The 21,262-nt window shown below is 40.0% G+C and overlaps 1 protein-coding gene across 1 annotated transcript in view; it reads right to left on the bottom strand.

Annotated features, from left to right (window-relative positions):
• The window catches only part of LOC144605867 (alpha-1,6-mannosylglycoprotein 6-beta-N-acetylglucosaminyltransferase A-like), an 85,844-nt gene that overhangs the window by 28,098 nt on the left and 36,484 nt on the right, over positions 1-21,262 (bottom strand). The window contains exons 6-10 of the mRNA XM_078421497.1: positions 20,127-20,189; positions 16,279-16,368; positions 12,102-12,173; positions 7,533-7,694; positions 3,211-3,380 (exon numbers count right to left, since the gene is read on the bottom strand). Of these exons, the coding sequence (XP_078277623.1) occupies positions 3,211-3,380; positions 7,533-7,694; positions 12,102-12,173; positions 16,279-16,368; positions 20,127-20,189 (557 nt within the window). The remainder of the gene's footprint in view (positions 1-3,210; positions 3,381-7,532; positions 7,695-12,101; positions 12,174-16,278; positions 16,369-20,126; positions 20,190-21,262) is intronic.

The raw sequence follows: 21,262 nt of genomic DNA, 5'->3' as shown, positions 1-21,262 counted from the left end.
AGGTAGCTATAGGTGAATGTAGCTACTGCGAGGGCACAAACTTGCTTTATGAGCCAGAAACTTGGACAGTTAGCGAGGGACTGATGCACTAGACATCAAAAGGTAAAGGATGTCGAGGCAAAGGGGTTAGGAGGGAGAGTTAGATCAGCCACGATTGAATGGTGGAGTCGACTTGATGGGCCGAATGGCCTAATTGTACTCCTATCATTTATGACCTATGACATGATGTGCTGCAGTAATGGCCTCCCTGCCATGGATGAAGGTGGTGTCCTAATAAGAGAGGAAAATGTCACCCACCAAAATAGGCAGAATCGTCAGCCTAGTTCAACCAGATCATCGAACTAGTGAGGACAGCATTCAGATCAGATAAACAGCTGGCACCCATTGCCAGGACTGGTCATCCTCAGATGGACACAAGCTTTATTAAAGCAGCTCTATCAGCTGAGCCATTGTGCCATTTCTAGCTATGCTGAGGGAGGTAGGCGCTGTTATAAACTCAGGAAAAGGGAGATATAACATGGATAGATCAGGGACAGCTAACGCGTACAACCAATAGAATACACAAAATAGTCTGTATATTACAGCAGCTCCACTCATCATGGACTGGGACCAGGGCGATGTGTTTGAAACTTTGTCAGCAGTTCCCAGCAGTGTGGGATTAGGCACCAACAAAAATTGTTGGAGGCAGTGCAGTTGTCTGTAGATGTGATTAAAATAAAGGCAATCCTGAAAGGCGCAAGTAAGGGATGGAAAGTGAATGAGTGGGCAGACATCACAAAAAGAACGCGGACAATAGAATCTGGTGGTGTAGAGAAAGAAGCTACTGAAGCCGATTTAGTAAAATGATATTGAGATGTGGGGCTAGAGGAGAAAGAGAGTGGTGAAAAGAGGGAGCAAAGGAGGAACCCAATGGTAGGTGCATTGGTGGTGGTATGAAAAGCTGTAGCTACCCAGTATATGCAAGACCTTAATTGTAACTATCTTGAAATGTTTAGAGACAGCACAACAGCAGCAGAACATGTGGAATTCTTTGCCACAGAAGGCTGTGGAAGCCAAGTCAATTAAGGCAGCGATTGACAGATTCTTGATTAGTAATGGGTGCCAGGGGTTATGGGGTGAAAGCAGGAGAATGGGATTGAGAGGGAAAGATAGATCCTATAATTTATGGACTTTTAATGAACACAATGTGCTGGAGCAACTCAGCGGGTCAGGCAGCATCCCTGGAGAACATTCGGATCGGGACTCTTCTTCAGACTATCCATGTTCTCCAGAGTTGCTGCTTGACCCACTGAGTTACTCCATCACTTTGTGCTCTTTCGTGTAAACCAACCTCTGCAGTTCTTTGTTTCTGCAGCAGAGGAACATTGCTGATCATACAGAGCCAGAGGGAGAGAAGGTAATCCTGCTGCAGCTGGGTGATCAAGGTCAAGGTCACTGCTCTCAGTAGACAGGCCGCTGGTGGAACTACTGATAAATGACACCGTGTCTGTGTGCAGTCCTGGCACGGCAGCCAGTGGAAATGCTAGACTCACGCTAAACACTGTGACTCACCTTCTTCTCGCTCACACAGGTGACCAAAGGACCAGTCACCCACTAATAATCTCATTTCAGAGAATTTACTGATGAACACCTGCCTCCTACTTCCTCATTCTGACCATGAATGAGAGGAACAAGAATGCAAACACTGAAGACATGGAAAGAGTGCGTCAGCAAACTGCAATGAAAGTGCAGAAGTGTAACAGTATTTGTATTTGTAATGAAGGTTGGTTCTGGGAGGTAAATGTTTCGTGGAATAGATCAGATTAGAAAAGTATTCAGAAAATAGATGAGAAGGTCTCTGAGTAATAGCAGAGGCATCAAATTCCACAATCATGAAGACCAGGCAGACCAAGACGAGGGAGAGGAGGAGACGTTTGGATAGGCAGGGAATGGGGGGAATATAGATCATTTGCAGGCAAGGTGAGATTAGTTATCTTGGCATCATGTTCAGTACAGACATTTTGTTCCTGTGCTGTACAGTTCTAGGTTCTGTGTTCTGCATATCTCTGAGACGATTATTGGGATCACTTTACACTACTGAAAACTGTTTCTGTGGAGGTTGATAAGATGGTTAAATTCCATCCTTTTTTTTATGGATAGAATGGGCTTGAGCAATCTTCTGCATAGTCAGGGAGGACCTATTGTCATAATTGTGCTGTCATAGCTTGGCCTGGAAGTCATTATTTCTGGTCTGTAGATATTCAGAATAGCTGAGCCATTGTCAGCACTTGTTCCTGTGCACTCATCTGTGCAAATAACCCTTTCCATCCACCAAACCACAGTACATACTGTACATTTGGCATTTGAACACAGTCCATTTTCCAATTGATAATTATTGTGTAATTGTTCCATTACTGCACATTACAAACAAGGTAATTTGAATAATTTGTCTAGACTACAGAAGCAATTGAAAGAATAATTAATTCTTCATGTCCATAACTTTTTATTTGAAAATTGAAAATCGAGACTCTTGAAAACAAATGTAAATATTTGTGAATGTCTATCTAGACTCACACTTTGGCCCCATTGTCTGCGTCATTAAGGAGACATTTTGAAATAACTCTTAAACTCCACACGGATGAATGGGTTCCTTTTCTCCGTGAAAGCTTCTGGTAAATTTAGTTGAGTTACAACCAAAGGTTTAAATTAATGGCCGGAAAATAGTATGCAACATCATACAGAACTTTTACTGTCTGGGAAATTTTGCAGGACAGAGTTGAATTACAGGAAAAAAAAGGATTTCCCCCACAGAACACTTCCGAAATAAAATTATTACTCCCACTTTAAAATATAGTGCAAAAGACTACAATCTTGTAAGTTAATTGATTTTCACAGATGCAAAATACACCTTTATTTTCACAGGTCCCTTTCCACTTGCACAGAAAAAAATGTTAGCTTTCCCATAAATAGCAATATAATAAATGGTATCACAAACTATCTCCTACTGAAATGAAGAACAACCAGACAAGAGCGTTTCCCTCTCCCCTGACCCTTGGTCTGAAGAAGGGTTTCGGCCCGAATTGTCACCTACTCTTTTTCTCCAGAGGTGCTGCCTGACCCGCTGAGTTCCTTCAGCATTTTGTGTCTACAACCAGACAAGAGTCTTATTCAGTTCCTGATGTTACTTCTCACTAAATGTACAAGAGCCAAGCAGCATATTTACCGTCTTACCGTTTCAGCTCATCTACTGATGTAGAAAGTGCGATGTTGTGACCAAGCAAGTACACAGAGGCTATCAGGTCACTCCATTGCACTAACTCCCCAAGCGGACCTCCTTTAAATACATTCTCAGCAATCTTAAATCCTGATTCCTTTGTCAAAAGACCTAAATGAAGTAAAATCTAACAGAGCAAATGAGAAAATTGTTATCACTTTTAATGGAATTACTATTTAAAATATATATAAATAATTTTGAAGGAGGCTGTGACAGAGTTTAAATGGCGCAATAAGTTCCCGAGAAGCATTAACTAATTGCATTCACATCTCTTTTACACTTGAATCAATAACAGGCTAAATGAATACACCACTGCACACTCCACTACATGATAATGCCCGATGTAATGAATTACTGCTGAATAAAGGTGCAATAAAGTAATAATAGACAATAGGTGCAGGAGGAGGCCATTCGGCTCTTCGAGCCAGCGAGAGAAGTGATGAAATGGAGCATCTACAGATGTAATATTTGTGATTGAATTAAAAGAATAACAGTACAGGAAATGCCAATCCATCTGAAATTGAACACTCCAATGCAGGGGCCTTCTGACATTGGTGTTGGTTTGCTTGTGTATTTTATTTTACTAGTACTATTTAAATGAGCACCTTAATTGATGTTGAGTAAATGTACTGTCTCATGTTTAGAGACTGTTATCAAAAGGTATAAAGTCATGAAGTGACAGGAATATTTAGCCATAAATTCTGAGTGCATTTCTGCAACAATGATGAAAGAATGGATTTGTTTAACATACAGGGAATTCTCCAGTGCACATTTTCCAGCCCATCCATCATATCCCTTGACTTCCATAAGAATCCAAAAACCTGTCAGCCTCAGTCTCCATCATGCTCAACGATGGAGCATCCAGACAGATTTTATATTTTGTATGATACAGAAAGCCTTTTAACCCGTCAAGTCTATGACAGTTCTCAGACCAATCCTTTCAATTTCATTCCCCCTTTTATTGCCCTGCAATCTATTGTCCTGCCACTCATTTGCACCAGGAGCAATTTACGTAAGCCAGTTAATCCACCAGTATGTCTTTGGGATGTGGGAGGATGCCGGAGTACTTGGAGCAAATTCACACATCCACAGAGAGGATGTGCAAACTCCACACAGACAGTAGCATGATCAGGATCAAATGTAGGCCATTGGAACTTTGTGCCAGCAGCTCTAACTGCTGTGTCTCTGTGTTACCCTTGAGGGTGGAGACTTTCAAGCATTTCCGACTCCCATTTCATTTTTTCACTTCTGTCTTAAGTGGCTGATATCTTCAAAATGAGGTAGCAATCCTCGGTTCAAAATGTACAAGATTTACTGGATTTAAGCAAATATTGGATGAGGTGGACTGCAAAACACAATGAAGGAATAGCTTATGGAAGTAGATGGAATAAACAGTTTTGTAAGCTGTAGACTGTTGCCAATGTCGATGGAGCCCTTAAGAAAGATGATGAAAAATAAATAGGCATGATTTTTTTTCCAGCAGATTCTGTAAGCGACTTTGCCCTTGGGTGTTCAGATTCCAGCTATAACTTTGTTGCTTATTTTAAATGCCCACCTGTACAATTTGAAGGCTGGATCTATGTATTAAAATGCTGGGAGCCTATTGGCCTGGCTAGTTTGTCCTGAACTCGGGATTGTTATCTCAAGAAAGGCCCCAGCTCAGGGGATTTATATTCTTTTAAAACTCCATCCTGCAGGATTACTGATGCTCAGTGACTAATAATTGGGCTTGTGCTCCAGGTTTATCTGTCACTTTATTTCAGTGTGTAGCAGGCTGAAGGGGCAATATGGCTTTTTTTAAATTCCTATAGTCTCACAATCTTACATGTACATCTTTCATGGATTAGATTAACTGACTGGTTACCAGTTGAGGACAGCAGAAACCAAATCTTCACAGGTTTTGGAATCAGAGCAGTGTAATACAATTAGAGTTGCTTTACAGTGGATTTGCATGGTATGCAGGGAGGACTAAACACCTTTATTGGTATGGATGGACAATAGACAATAGACGATAGGTGCAGGAGGAGGCCATTCGGCCCTTCGAGCCAGCACCGCCATTCAATGTGATCATGGCTGATCATTCTCAATCAGTATCCCGTTCCTGCCTTCTCCCCATACCCCCTGACTCCGCTATCCTTAAGAGCTCTATCTAGCTCTCTCTTGAATGCATTCAGAGAATTGGCCTCCACTGCCTTCTGAGGCAGAGAATTCCACAGATTCACAACTCTCTGACTGAAAAAGGTTTTCCCTCATCTCAGTTCTAAATGGCCTACCCCTTATTCTTAAACTGTGGCCCCTTGTTCTGGACTCCCCCAACATTGGGAACATGTTTCCTGCCTCTAACGTGTCCAACCCCTTAATAATCTTATACGTTTCGATAAGATCCACTCTCATCCTTCTAAATTCCAGTGTATACAAGCCTAGTCACTCCAGTCTTTCCACATATGACAGTCCCGCCATTCCGGGAATTAACCTAGTAAACCTACGCTGCATGCCACATCCACAATGTATTATGAACAAATTAGGAAAACAACTGCAAGTACTTAAAATGAGCTATTTTGCATTTAACCATACATCTTATTATTTTGATTATTCAAAGTCTAAGTTATCTTGGTCTAACTTAGACTTTGAATAATCAAAATAATAAGATGTATGGTTAAATGCAAAATAGCACATTTTAAGTACTTGCAGTTGTTTTCCTAATTTGTTCATAATACATTGTGGATGGATAGGAGGAGTTACCAAACTGAACAAAATTCCATCCATACCAATAGAGGTGTTAGAAGTTACGACAAGGTAACTTAATGGTAAATAGACACTTCAAAAAAAGCCACAGCCATGAGACTGATTTTCCTTTGGAATACTCCAAAAGTTTTATGAAGTTTCTACCATACCATAACTGGCAAAATGATTTGTCAGATCAGAGCAATCCACGCAATGCAAAATATAATCAGTACTATTTTTCATTAACTTTTTTAAATATTCAGCTAATTTCTGACAGGTCTGAATCATATATTTCTGAATATTTGATGAATACCCTTCCCCTGCATGATGTATTTACTATAATCCTGAAACCAGATTCATCAAAACTCTCACAAGGGTAAGTACGTCAGCCTCCTGCCAGCCATTTCTCTGGCAACATGATCTGAAAGTTGCAGGACAGACAAGAGTATAAGAAAATAACTGCAGATGCTGGTACAAATCGAAGGTATTTATTCACAAAATGCTGGAGTAACTCAGCAGGTCAGGCAGCATCTCGGGAGAGAAGGAATGGGTGTCGTTTCGGGTCGAGACCCTTCTTCAGACTGATGTCAGGGGGGTGGGACAAAGGAAGGATATAGGTGGAGTAAGGAAGATAGAGGGAGATCTGGGAAGGGGGAGGGGAAGAGAGGGTCAGAGGAACAATCTAAAGTTGGAGAAGTCAATGTTCATACCACTGGGCTGCAAGCTGCCCAGGCGAAATATGAGGTGCTGTTCCTCCATTTTCCAGTGGGCCTCACTATGGCACTGGACGAGGCCCATGACAAATTGGAGGAACAGCACCTCATATTTCGCCTGGGCAGCTTGCAGCCTAGTGGTATGAACATTGACTTCTCCAACTTTAGATAGTTCCTCTGTCCCTCTCTTCCCTTCCCCCTTCCCAGATCTCCCTGTCTCCACCTATATCCTTTCTTTGTCCCGCCCCCCTGACATCAGTCTGAAGAAGGGTCTCGACCTGAAACGTCACCCATTCCTTCTCTCCCGAGATGCTGCCTGACCTGCTGAGTTACTCCAGCATTTTGTGAATAAAGGACAGACAAGAGGTTCATTAAAGAATAACAAAGGAACAAATAATGAATAACACACTATCCTGAAACATTTGTTGCAAGCCATGTTATTTCAATAATTTCCACTAGTGAATTTTGTCATTTTATGCAAATATTAAGCACGATTCTATTTTTGCACGTGCCATGCTATTTTACAGATTTACAACTTTCTAGTAATTTCCAAATTCCAGCAAATTCCACAATAGTTTATTAGCAGAGTGTTTTACTGACAGGGCTGATCGTACCAGATATATTTCTCTCTCTCTTCGGAATTCACTGGAAAATATTGACAATTTAAGAAAATTAGCCAATAGATTTGCCAATTATATACTTTGCATTTACAATTGTTTATTGTTTATGCAGCTAGTGCAATTGTGATTTAGCCATACAAATCTGAACTCAATTGGTTTTTAATTCAGTTTTAACAAATAGTTTTACAAAATTTAAGAAAACATCTTGATAGTTTTTAATACCTTTTTCTGTGGTCGGTTTTCCAAATTGTGTTTTATAGCCAATGCTTTCACAGCGGTTATCCATTTCTCCTTCATCCTCTCTATTCGAAGTTTTATCCATGAAAGTTCTTTGTATTCAGTCAGTACTGCTAGCAAACCATCCAGGCTGGTTAAAATCTTGGCCTGACAACAAAAACAATTTGCATAGTTGTGAACCAACAATGTTAAAAATTGCTACAATGCCAGATGAAAGATTATTAATGAAAATTTAGTGGTTCCTGTTTTGGTTGTCTAGCAACATTGCAAATGTTGACCAAATGTTCCCTGATGCAAATTTCAATTGTGCATTAGATGGAACCAAAGCTGCCTTAAAAGTGTTCAAAAATGCCTTAAATAAAAAGAGCATCTTACATTCATGGGCATTGTTCAATATCCAACAAGACAGGGGTAACCCATCTGTTCAAGAATAGGTTACCAATGTAACCAATAGGAACATCAAAACTGACTGCAAAAGCTTTTATAGATAAAGATTAGTTAAAACAAATGTAGGTCCCTTGCAGTCAGAAACAGGCGAATTGATCATGGGGAACAAGGACATGGCAGACCAATTGAATAACTACTTTGGTTCTGTCTTCACTAAGGAAGACATAAATAATCTGCCGGAAATAGCAGGGGACCGGGGATCAAATGAGATGGAGGAACTGAGTGAAATCCAGGTTAGTAGGGAAGTGGTGTTAGGTAAATTGAATGGATTAAAGGCCGATAAATCCCCAGGGCCAGATAGGCTGCATCCCAGAGTGCTTAAGGAAGTAGCCCCAGAAATAGTGGATGCATTAGTTTGTCTGTTTGTTTTTATGTCTTGACTGTTTTTGTAAAGCGTCTTTGAGCATTTGGAAAAGCGCTATAAAAAATAAATGTTGTTTATTATTATTATTATTATTATTATTATTATTATTATTATTATTATTATTATTATTATTATTATTATTATTATTATTATTATTATTATTATTATTATTATTATTATTATTATTAGTGATAATTTTTCAAAACTCTTTAGATTCTGGAGTAGTTCCTGAGGATTGGAGGGTAGCTAATGTAACCCCACTTTTCAAAAAGGGAGGGAGAGAGAAAACGGGGAATTACAGACCAGTTAACCTAACATCGGTAGTGGGGAAAATGCGAGAGTCTGTTATTAAAGATGGGATAGTAGCACATTTGGAAAGTGGTGAAATCATTGGACAAAGTCAGCATGGATTTATGAAAGGTAAATCATGTCTGACGAATCTTATAGAATTTTTCGAGGATGTAACTAGTAGAGTGGATAAGAGAGAACCGGTGGATGTATTATATCTGGACTTCCAGAAGGCTTTCGACAAGGTCCCACATAAGAGATTAGTATGCAAACTTAAAGCACGCGGTATTGTGGGTTCAGTATTGATGTGGATAGAGAACTGGCTGGCAGACAGGAAGCAAAGAGTAGGAATAAACGGGTCCTTTTCAGAATGGCAGGCAGTGACTAGTGGGGTACCGCAAAGCTCAGTGCTGGGACCCCAGCTATTTACAATATATATTAATGATTTGGACGAGGGAATTGAATGCAACATCTCCAAGTTTGCAAACGACACGAAGCTGGGGGGCAGTGTTAGCTGTGAGGAGGATGCTAGGAGGCTGCAAGGTGTCTTGGATAGGTTAGGTGAGTGGGCAAATGCATGGCAGATGCAGTATAATGTGGATAAATGTGAGGTTATTCACTTTGGTGGCAAGAACAGGAAAGCAGACTATTATCTGAATGGTGGCTGATTAGGAAAGGGGGACATGCAACGAGACCTGGGTGTCGTGGTACACCAGTCATTGAAAGTAGGCATGCAGGTGCAGCAGGCAGTGAAGAAAGCGAATGGTATGTTGGCATTCATAGCGAGGGGATTTGAGTGTGGGAGCAGGGAGGTTCTGCTGCAGTTGTACAGGGCATTGGTGAGACCACACCTGGAGTATTGCGTACAGTTTTGGTCTCATAATCTGAGGAAAGACATTCTTGCCATAGAGGGAGTACAGAGAAGGTTCACCAGATTGATTCCTGGGATGGGAGGACTTTCATATGAAGAAAGACTGGATAGACTCGGCTTGTACTCGCTGGAATTTAGATTGAGGGGGGATCTTATAGAAACTTACAAAATTCTTAAGGAGTTGGACAGGCTAGATGCAGGAAGATTGTTCCCGATGTTGGGGAAGTCCAGAACAAGGGGTCACAGTTTAAGGATAAGGGGGGTCTTTTAGGACCGAGATGAGAAAGTTTTTTTCACACAGAGAGTGGTGAATCTGTGGAATTCTCTGCCACAGAAGGTAGTTGAGGCCAGTTCATTGGCTATATTTAAGAGGAAGTTAGATGTGGCCCTTGTGGCTAAAGGGGTCAGGGGGTATGGAGAGAAGGCAGGTGCAGGATACTGAGTTGGATGATCAGCCATGATCATATTGAATGGCGGTGCAGGCTCGAAGGGCCGAATGGCCTACTCCTGCACCTATTTTCTATGTATGCTGAACTCAGTTCAAAATACATTTCTTCAATATTTCCCAAGAGGGTTTGACATGTTTGATTAAACGAGGATAAATGCAAAGCATTGAACTAAATTATTTACAGATGTCAATGTGTTAAGCAACCTTCAAATTGCCTTATTCAGTTCTCTCTCTCACTCTCCTTGAAAATGAGAATGTAATAAACCATGTACTCTATACCTTTTGTGTTTGGGCTGATTATTTGCTATTATCTTTCTAAGAAACTGTTGACTACAAAATTAAACTATAGCATTTTTGTAGAAACAAGAAAATGCAGATGATGGTTTTCAAAAAAGACAAAATGCTGGAGTAACTCAGCAGGTCAGGAGAACATGGATAAATGACGTTTTGGGTTGGGACTCTCCTCAGACTGATTGTGGTGGTGGGGGGGGGGGGATGGGGAAGAAAGCTGGAAGAGAGAAGGGGCACGACAAAACCTGTCAAGAGATAGGTGATACAGAGATAGAGGTTTTTGATAGTGAGATGGTTGGACAAAGACCAGCATTTATGCATTGAACTCCAGGTTGAATACTGCCAGCACCAAAACTTCAATTTTTTTCCATCTGACATCTGACATCTTCCTTCAACTCCCAGTGCAATGATTTGTTGGCATACCTGTTGATAAAACTAGCCACCACATGTGGGCTTGAAAGAAATGCCCTGCCGTGGTGTTCTGATATGCATAACTCTTCAACAACCTATAGTAAAACATAATTAGGTTCTAAGATGAATTCTGCTCTCTTGGTCCAAATTATTCATAGCAGTCGTATCGCTTAACAGCTTCAAACCATTTTTATTTTGTTGTTACTGTTATCCACCAAACTGCAATGTGGGATTCATCTTTGCTTGTTATCTCCATGGTTCCATTTTCAGGACAACTCAAAATTAATCTAACCAATTTATTATAATAGTTTTTTCAGATATCCTCTGAAAATACAATTAAATAACATCCATTGGTTATCTCTTTCTCCTCACAGGATTCCAGTAAAATTCTCAGGAATCAATGTTGCCACTGTTATGAGGCACATCATGTTGGAAATAAAACATATTTTATTGTCAATCACAATTCTCTTTTCCTTAAATGTCAGAGTAACACTCACTGTTCAGGTACAAATCCATTGGCATTATCCACAGGCAACATTATCCAGGAAAGCAGTTTATCAGGATCATGTATTTAGGCCTCGAGTGTTTGGTGCAAAAACAGAAAATGCAGGAAAGTCTCAGAAAGTCAGGCAGTAGCCGTGGGAAGAGAAACTGTCAATGCTTTGTCCATCTTTGATGAATAGTCGCAAACCCGAACCATTGACCGTTTCTCTTTCCATAGATATTGCTTGACTTGCTGTGTTTTTTCAGCATTTTCTGGTTATTTTTTCAGATTCTCAGCATCTGTAGTTTTTTTTAACCTACATTGTTTGGTGTTTTCTTCTGAAATAATCAATATAGTTAAGCTTTTATTCAATCAGATTTTATAATGTGCTTAAATGAAGAAAAACTGAAATTATTCAGAAACCAAATTCAGTCAGTTGCAATCATCACTGCATGCAACAGCGGCACGGTAGCGCAGTGGTAGAGTTACTGCTTTACAGCGAATGCAGCGCCGGAGACTCAGGTTCGATCCTGACTACGGGTGCTGCACTGTAAGGAGTTTGTACGTTCTCCCCGTGACCTGCGTGGGTTTTCTCCGAGATCTTCGGTTTCCTCCCACACTCCAAAGACGTACAGGTATGTAGGTTAATTGGCTGGGTAAATGTAAAAATTGTCCCTAGTGGGTGTAGGATAGTGTTAATGTACGGGGATCGCTGGGCGGCGCGGACTTGGTGGGCCGAAAAGGCCTGTTTCCGTGCTGTATATATATGATATGATATGATATGAAACAGCAATTTTGATAAACGTCACAGCTAAACATAGACAATATAATACATTTACTTATTTATAAATTAACATGGAAAGTGAATACTTTATATCAAGGATATGCATGAACTGGAATCAACATTTATGATGTTTGTAACATATATGTTAACTTTCAATCTCTCTCACCTTAGGTTTTAGGGAAATAGCAGCAGCAATCCTTTTTATTCTTTCTGGAAGCAAGGGACAAAAACTTTCAACCTGAAAAATGTTAAACATTAAATAATTAGTACAAAGCATAAATAGTACACAATATTTTACAAATCAAAGTTGGCTTGTTTAAGAAAATTAGACTTCATTGAGAATCTGTTCCTATCCCTCATTTTAGAATTACTTGTTGGGAAATATATCAGAATTATCCTAGATGGTCGACTCCGCAAGTTACATGCTCTCTCGCAGTAGGAAGGTCTGTTTTTTTTTATGCAGCACTTCCTTAAACCATAAAGATGAACATAGAGATGAATTTGCTCACTTTTAAATTGTGGGAATTGCACGAGTCTAGGACCTGGATTTAAAACCCTCTTTCAAATTTGGTGTTAGCAAAGTCATTCTCCGTCGATTGCTTATTTTCCATTCTATTCTATTGCAAGGTCCCCAACCTATAGTGTTAATGAATATTGCCAAGGACAGGAAATGCACCATGAATGGTAAGATCGTAGGACATAGTGAGGAAAAGAGAGACCTTGGCATGCAAGTCCAAAGGTCCTTGAAGATCAGTAACCAGGTAGCTAATGTGGCTAGGAAGGCATATGGGATATTGGCCTTCATTAGTTAGGGCATTGAATATAAGAGCAGAGAGATTTATGTTCCAACTTCATAAAACATTGGTCAGACCCCAGCTGAAGTACAGCTTGCAGTTCTAGTCACTGCACTATAGGAAGGATGCAATAGTGCTGAAGAGGATGCAGAGGAGATTCGCCAGGGATGTTGGGGCATTTTATTTATGATTGGTTAGAGAATAGGGCTGAGAGAATAGGTCTGTTCTCCCTGGAGTGGAGGAGGTTAAGAGGGGGACATGACTGAGGTATTAAAAAAATGAAGGCTACAGATAGGATAGATTGCAGGAAACATTTCTCTTTTTCAGCAATGAATGCAACGAGGAATTAGGGTAAGGAGCAAGAGATTTAGAAAGATCTGATGAGTAACTTTTTCACCCAGAGATTGGCGAGTACCTGGACTGCACTGCCAGAGTGATGGAAGCAGAATCACTGACAGTATTGAAAAGGTGTCAAGACGAGCACTTGAAAAGGTTAATTGTTGAAGGCTGTGGGCCAAGTCCTGGAAGATGGGATGAGTGCTCTCTGGGTGGTGTGGACATATGTAGTATTTAGGTTGGACACCCACAAACGTATCATGCAGGGAGCAGGCGACTTGTTTGGGAGGACTGCTGTGCACAACAACTTCACCATAAATCACGCCATCCAGAATAAGCGTGTGCACTGACTCTGTTGCATTGGTAGAATTATTGCAGGTATAGCAGGTGAGAGACGTCACCACATAGCAACCAATGCACCACCAGAGTAGCCTGTAGTTTCATTCAAAAGGCACTAGAGTAACTCAGTGGGGCGGGCACCATCTCTGGAGATTGGCTACTTTGGAATAAAGACAATTCTCTAAAGAAGAGAAAAAAAACTGCTTGAGAAACTCAGGAGACGTGCAGCATCTGTAGGGGAAAATAAACTGTCAACGTTTCAGGTTGAAACTTCGCATCAGGACTGACACTGCTCGACCTGCTGTGTATTATCTGGTTTGATTGGATAGCATGCAAAATAAAGTTTTTCACTGTACCTCTGTACACATGACAATAATAAAACTAACCTCCAGCAGTTCATTTTTTTCCCTCCAGATTTTATCATTTGCTGTCTCGTCTGTCTCCTATTCTCTGCATACCTGGTTTATAATCCCATTAGTTATCTTGATATCTTGATAATTTGGTAAGTGGGTTTTATTATGAAACAATTTGAATATCAAAAATGGTAGCTAACTCTTGCTATGATATTGCGCAGCAGTGAGATTTAGGCTCTGAAGCACGCGAAGATTCAGGTAAATTGGGTGAAGAATGGGAGGTAGGGAAGATAAAGTTTGAGGTGGGGATGGAGTAGTATACACATGAAGTCTTTGGGTTGCACTTAAAGATATGATATTAGATAAGTTACAATAGATGACACCTTGAAGGAAGCTCATGTATATCTCATTATCTCATTCCTATTCCTCAACACAAGGCAGTCTTCATATCATATCATATATCATATATATATCATATATATACAGCCGGAAACAGGCCTTTTCGGCCCACCAAGTCCGTGCCGCCCAGCGATCCCCGCACATTAACACTATCCTACACCCACTAGGGACAATTTTTACATTTACCCAGCCAATTAACCTACATACCTGTACGTCTTTGGAGTGTGGGAGGAAACCGAAGATCTCGGAGAAAACCCACGCAGGTCACGGGGAGAACGTACAAACTCCTTACAGTGCAGCACCTGTAGTCAGGATCGAACCTGAGTCTCCGGCGCTGCATTCGCTGTAAAGCAGCAACTCTACCGCTGCGCTACCGTGCCGCGTAACTTATAACTTTCCAACAAGTTAATATGTACATATCACATAAAAGTTAAGAGAGTAAATTGTCTGAAGAAGGGTTTTGACCCGAAACGTCACCCATTCCTTCTCTCCAGAGATGCTGCCTGTCCCGCTGAGTTACTCCAGCTTTTTGTGTCTATCTTCGAGAGAATTGCAATGATGTGCACATGGGATGTTGATGAATGTGTTGCTGACGCATCTTTCCGGATCTGAGATGGTGGTTAAACCATCTGCAGCATAGAATCCAGGAGAGAGGATCATATTGTGTGCTCATTTCTGTCGCTACCTCCAGCTTTGTAATACGAGCTTTTGTTGCAGTATTCTTTCTTTCATCATCCGATGTTCTGTGACCTTTGCAACTGCCAGCACAACTCTCAGGTGAGCATGAGGCATAGAATATCCATCATCCATTTTCCTTTCTTTCTTTCCAATGGAGGCATCTCCAGAATCCAACAAATACATTAAGTACTCAAGTTGAAATTGATGTGCACTTGGCCTGATTGCTGTGAAACTCTGGGACTGATAGTTTAATGGTTAAAGCCACCTCAATGTGATTAGCTGCCATAAAGATTGGCCACTGGTTGACTGTAAACAAATTATGAATAATTAGAGATCAAACATATTCCAAGTGGAGAACATAAAGAAAGGAAGGAAAGAACAAAAGCAAGATCTTTAGCTGGAGGGATTAAATGACAAAAATGACGACTGCACAAAGCAAAATAGGTCTGGTAATGGAATGAAAGTGATTATCAAAAGCAACAGAAGGGTCTTCGTTGGGGATTTCTTTTCCATGAGTAGTTAGGATCTAGAATGCACTACCAGAGGCACTACTGGAGACTGATTCAATTATAGTGTTCAAAATGGGGCAGCTAACGGTTAAAGGAAACATTGCAGGGCTCTCGTGCAAGATCAGGGGAGGGTGATTAGTTGAATTTCCCTTACAGAACCAGAATGGACAAGACGGGTCAAATGGCCCCCATAAACATCTGTGCTTCTGTGAACTGTCTCACATTACCATTAGATGGCTTCCATATTTCTTGGCCATACCTAGTGCACCCTTTAACTAACAAATTATTTGTTAATAAATAACAAATGCATCCTTTAACAAATTATTTAAATATGTTCAGTGCATAAACAATGCATCCTTTAACAAATTATTTTAATATGTTCACTGTGGAATTTCTTTGAATCATAGTATATGCACACACACACATATATATATGTATATACTATATATATATACACACTCAAAAATATTACACAGTACCAAAGAATCAAGATGATTCCTTATAGTGATAAATTGACTTGAAATAAATAATTAATACTTTACTCAAATTTATAAACATGAATAAAAAATATTGGAACTGAATAAAATCATTTATTAATGTACTTCATCGTAGATCTAAATTTTGCCTCAACCACTAAACTTATAATTAATTTTCTGTACCTTGGCTATAAAGATCAGGAGAGAAATGCAGAAAACTGTGTTACCCAGGCAATAACTGACAAAAATGCTAACAGGAGGTTAAAAGATGGACATTACATGAAGGAAGTATTATCTTCTTGATTATAAAGACACGTAATTAAAGAAATAAAGCAAACTTTGATCCATATGTAACTTGCATCTACAATGAAAAGTTTGTAAAACATACTCTATTTATCAATAGCAGCTTCAGAACCTAACTACATTATAAAAGAAATTGCTGTAGAGAATTGCAAATACCTCACTGAGATATGTAATGAACGAGCATGTGGTTCCATTGATACCATAGCTTGCATAACAAGATTCCGACTTCCACATTTCTTTCAACCACTACAGCAAGAATAAATGGGATGAAGAAAATTACATTGGGTTCTGCTAATATTTAAAGCAATCATGGGTTGCTAATAGCATCAAGTCTATCTTACGCAATACAAGAAAAAAAAGATACATACATTTTAACAGCAAAAGATTTAAAAACATTTTGCAAGATGTTATTTTCTCGGCTATTTAAATCTGCATTTTTCTTGTTTGAATTTGCCTAAACCATCATCAGTGAGGTGGTTAAGCCTACCATCAATATAGTTACCATGTGACATTTTCATTCTTTGTCCTCCTTTGTTTCTCTGTGCCTTGATAGAAGCTTATACAGCACCATCTTCTTTCATACCCCCCAAAGCCTCTCCCCTCCTCCCTCCCGTGGCCCATATGGGTGACATTCCCTTTGGTAGAGTCATAGTCATAGAGTGACACAGTGTGTAAACAGGCTCTTTAGCCCAAGTTGCCCACACTGGCCAACATGTCCCAGCTGCCTGAGTTTGGTCCATATCCCTCCAAACCTGTCCTATCCATGTACCTGTCCAACTGTTTATTAAACATTGGGATAGTCCCAGCCTCTACTACCTCCTCTGGTAGCTTGATCCACACACCCACCACCCTTTGTGTGAAAAAGTTATCCCTGAGATTCCTAATAAACCTTTTCCCCTTCACCATAAACCTATGTCTTCTGGTCCTCTATTCACTTACTCTGGGCAAGAGACGATGCATCTACCCGATCTATTCCTCTCATGATTTTATACACCTCTATAAGATCACCCCTCATTCTCCTGCACTCCAGGGAATAAAGTCCCTGCCTACTCAATCTCTGCCTGTGGCTCAGACCCTCTAGTCCAGGCAACATCCTCGTAAACACTAATCACAACAAAGCCACAGCTTGAATGTCTGTGTCTGTGTCTGTGCATCCATTCTTCCATTATTGGTCCTCTCCTGCTCCTCATCATATGCACATATCAATAGTCTGCAAGCGTTGAGCCAGCTTTCATGTGCATGTCTGCTACACCCAATGCGGTTGACTCATTGCCATCCATGATTTATTCCCTGATATCAAAATGTGGACATATCAGAACTTTCAACTGCTTGTCGTAATTAAATTCAAACTCTTTTTTTGTCACAAACACGGTACCTTAGCTTCTTAATCCCTTCCTCTGTTCTGGATAATTGCTCAACTTGAACCCACAAGCAGAATCTTAACATGCACAGCTGAATTGCAAACCCAACCTGCAATCCATTGCCAGGCTTCATATTTCTCTGGCGTACTGTCTGTGTTTGCCTCTGTCTTAGCTCAGCTCCCACTAAAATGTGCATACATTTTAAATTATTCCTGTTCAATGTAATGATTAATAACACAGTAAGAGAAAAAAAAAGAGGTTACCAAGGGTACAGGCACATTGATATTCTGACCTTGATGGAGAAGCTATGTGTGTGCTGCGGACCATTAATGGAAGAACTTAGCAAAACTTCTGATGATTCTGCAGGCAGGTCCTTAATGAAATTATTTTTTGCAGCGTTTTGCCCAACAACTAGCCAAAGTGACATCCTGGCAGGTGATGCAAGAGAAGGAAAGAAAACAAGTGGCAAAAGCCTACAGTTGAAGACCAGTGGGTTCACCTCCGGGATACAGTAGTGGCTGAGGACAATCGGCTTCTGCCTGGAAGCCGAGAAAATGAGTTAAGACCATTGGGCTGAGATTGAGGCTGGGAAATGTGAAGGCTCCAATGTGAAGCCAGGGGCAATGGGCCACAAAGGATATTTAAAAAAAAAGGGATGACATTCAGTCCCTTTCTTCTGTGAGGGGCACTCCAATAATTTATAAGGTTTCTTTGACAACATATGCACCTCACTAACTTGGGAAGGTATTATCTCTGTCACATTAAAAGTCTTGAAGTCCTTACTTAAAAAAGCATTAGAGTTTCTTTGCCATCGGCTCACCGCCTCTTCTGGCCAACTAGGACTGGAAAATAAACACAAGATGCTGGAGTAACTCAATGAGTCAGAAAGCATCTCTGGAGAAAAATAGGTGGTGTCTCAGATCAGAACGTTTCTTCTGACTGAAAATAGAGGTGATGGTGGTTAGAGGGGGAGAAAAGGCCAGAACAAATCATGGCAGGCAACAGATGGCCTCAGGATGGGTGGAGCCCATAATGACTCATTGTTGGCTGGGGAAGGTGTGATAATAAGAGGGATACAAGGATGCAAGCAATGGAACTGGTAGGATTAGGGTGGGGGAGGGGTGAGAGGGGAGGGGAGGGAGTTACTTGAAATTAGAGAAATCAATCATTGGTCTGACAAATAATACTTACATCCTGTGGGCAACCTCACAGTATAAGCAGTAGTATAAGAAAATAACTGCAGATGCTGGTACAAATCGATTTGCTCACAGTATAAGCAGGTTTGTTTGATCCTGGCCTCCAGTAGCACATTCTTTGTGATCGCATGGGCTTTCTCCAGGTGTTCTGATTTCCTCCCATATTCTAAATATGTGCTGATTAGTAGCAACTCTGCTCCTGTAATTTACTCCAGGTTTGTGGATGAGTGGTCAAATGAGGATGGGGTAGTGGGGCTGAAGGGAACGTGGGTAGTTTTGTTTGCAGAAGTAGTGCATGATTAGGAATAGTCAGAGCCATTCCCATTCCTAAACGCAATGGGGTGAATGGCCTTCTCCTATGTTGCTAAGAAATGTAGTGCCAGTTAGTGAGTGCCAGTTAGCTCTTACCTGCCTTTTGCAGGATCCTCATCAATGGTGTAGCAAAAGAAATGTTAATAGGCTGCAAAAAAAAATTTGCTTGATCTCTACTATTCTAATTGCCTATAAAACTCTCTTGCCCCATGCAATCTATGTTCTAAAACCTATCCTCGATTCAATTCTTAAAAAGCTGATACAAATCCTACCTCTTTAACTGCCCATTTAGCATGACCCAAACTCCTGCTTCAATCAGGGTTCCGAACTGTTAAATACTGTACCATTTGCCACTTCCAAAAACAGTAGTCCAATGTAATGCATATTGGCAAGTGGAGATTTCATTTCACGTTTTTTTTAAGTGTTATGTTATAGCAACGTAATTAGTTGTAGCTTATTCATTCACACAATTGGACTGATGGGCAAAGCTAGAAACCTATGTTTTTTAAGCAACGTGCATCCTTAAAATGTTTAATTTCTTTGTTATTACTCACAAGTTCTTTAAGACCACACATGATTGACATGGAGGCCGGCTTGCTTTGCACATTGTCTTTGGAAGTTCTTTGTGGGCTGACAGGAAGCATGTTAAACTCACAAATAACCAGGCGTCGAAATTCAATTATTAAATTATATTTACTTACAATATATTCTCTTTCTTACATTCCTGGCTAGTGCATGGCTGTCAAGGCACTTGTTGCCTTCCAGTACTTTGCCTAATTGACCATTCTTAATTTAAGCCAAGACAGCGAGCATTGGCAAATTATTCAAAATGAAAGGAATTCATTTTAATTACTGCATACTGCTGCTCAACAGGCGTTCTAACTTCCACTGGATAACAGACTACCCCAACAGAGTAAACTCAGTTTGCATTTCCTAACTACTTGCATAGAAACATAGAAAAATAGGTGCAGGAGTAGGCCATTCGGCCCTTCGAGCCAGCACTGCCATTCAATATGATCATGGCTCCAAAATCAGTACCCCGTTCCTGCTTTTTCTCCATTTCCCTTGATTCCTTTAGCCCAAAGAACAAAAATCTAACTGCGAAGAGGAAAAGATAATTGCTTAATTTTCTCACCTTAATTTTACCTTCACAATTTGGAAAACCATCTATTGATGTTAAACCACACAAATCTGAAAACTCTGCAATAATAATAAGGTTTATTAAGTTAACAGCAAAATTATTCAACAAGAAGTTGCACAGTGAATTACATAAATGGTTTTATTCTTGTGCTGTGATTACTTTATATTTTTTATGCTTCCTTTATGCATTCAGGTACCTGGTAACATCATCTCTATTCCCCGATGATACCTTCCTACACAATAAAAAACATAAAACCTAAAAATCTGTCCCCATTAATGTTTTTCTGTTACATGCCTAAAAATCATAACATGACATCCACCATGCAACACCTATTTGCAATAATGAACTCTGAATAGTGAAGTATACTTTAAATCTAAATATGCTGATCCAGATATTGGGAGCCACATTACATACAGTATAGCCTTGCTACATTGAAACTTAAAAAAATATATTCAAAATGTAACTTGTGTTGACTCAAATGAAATATTTTGCACCCAGCGGGTACTCTCCAGTACCACAGCCTCAAGACTTTCTGAGATTTGTTATTTATTTTAATTACTGAAGAACAAGCCAGAACTCAGAAATTCAGATTTTTATTTTCTTTGACTCAGGAATATAGATTGATTTATAACCTGTACTATTCTCCAGCTAAACTCAAGCAGAAAGGAAATTGACTCTCCAACTGTCTTTGCTGTATAGCTCTGCTGTTCTCAGGAAATATGCACTAAATCACCAGATAATGGACCGTTATTTATCTTGCAACATTAACTACACATTATCATCTACTGTTAATTGCTCCTTACCACTTTCTTAAAATGCTCAAACACTTTGATTACATCATCTTTTGAGGAAAGGGGTTGCAATGACAGTCTTCTGAGAGGAAATAATTATGCCTAATTTCTGTCATAAATGGGCGATTGCTTATTTTTCCTAATAAATAAATACTAGGTCTATATACTCCCATGTCAGGAAAGATCGCCATATACACCAGATTAAGATCCCTCATGATCAAGTCTCTCACCTTTTTAAACTCTAGAAGACTTGAGCTTTGATTGCCCAACCTTTTGTCATACGACAACCCGCCCATTTGAAGTCTTAGTCTAGCAAATCTTGCAACAAATTGACATCCT

The sequence above is a fragment of the Rhinoraja longicauda genome, chromosome 2 (genome assembly GCF_053455715.1).
Source record: "Rhinoraja longicauda isolate Sanriku21f chromosome 2, sRhiLon1.1, whole genome shotgun sequence".
Lineage (NCBI taxonomy): Eukaryota > Metazoa > Chordata > Chondrichthyes > Rajiformes > Arhynchobatidae > Rhinoraja > Rhinoraja longicauda.
This window is presented reverse-complemented; position numbering and strand designations above follow the sequence as displayed.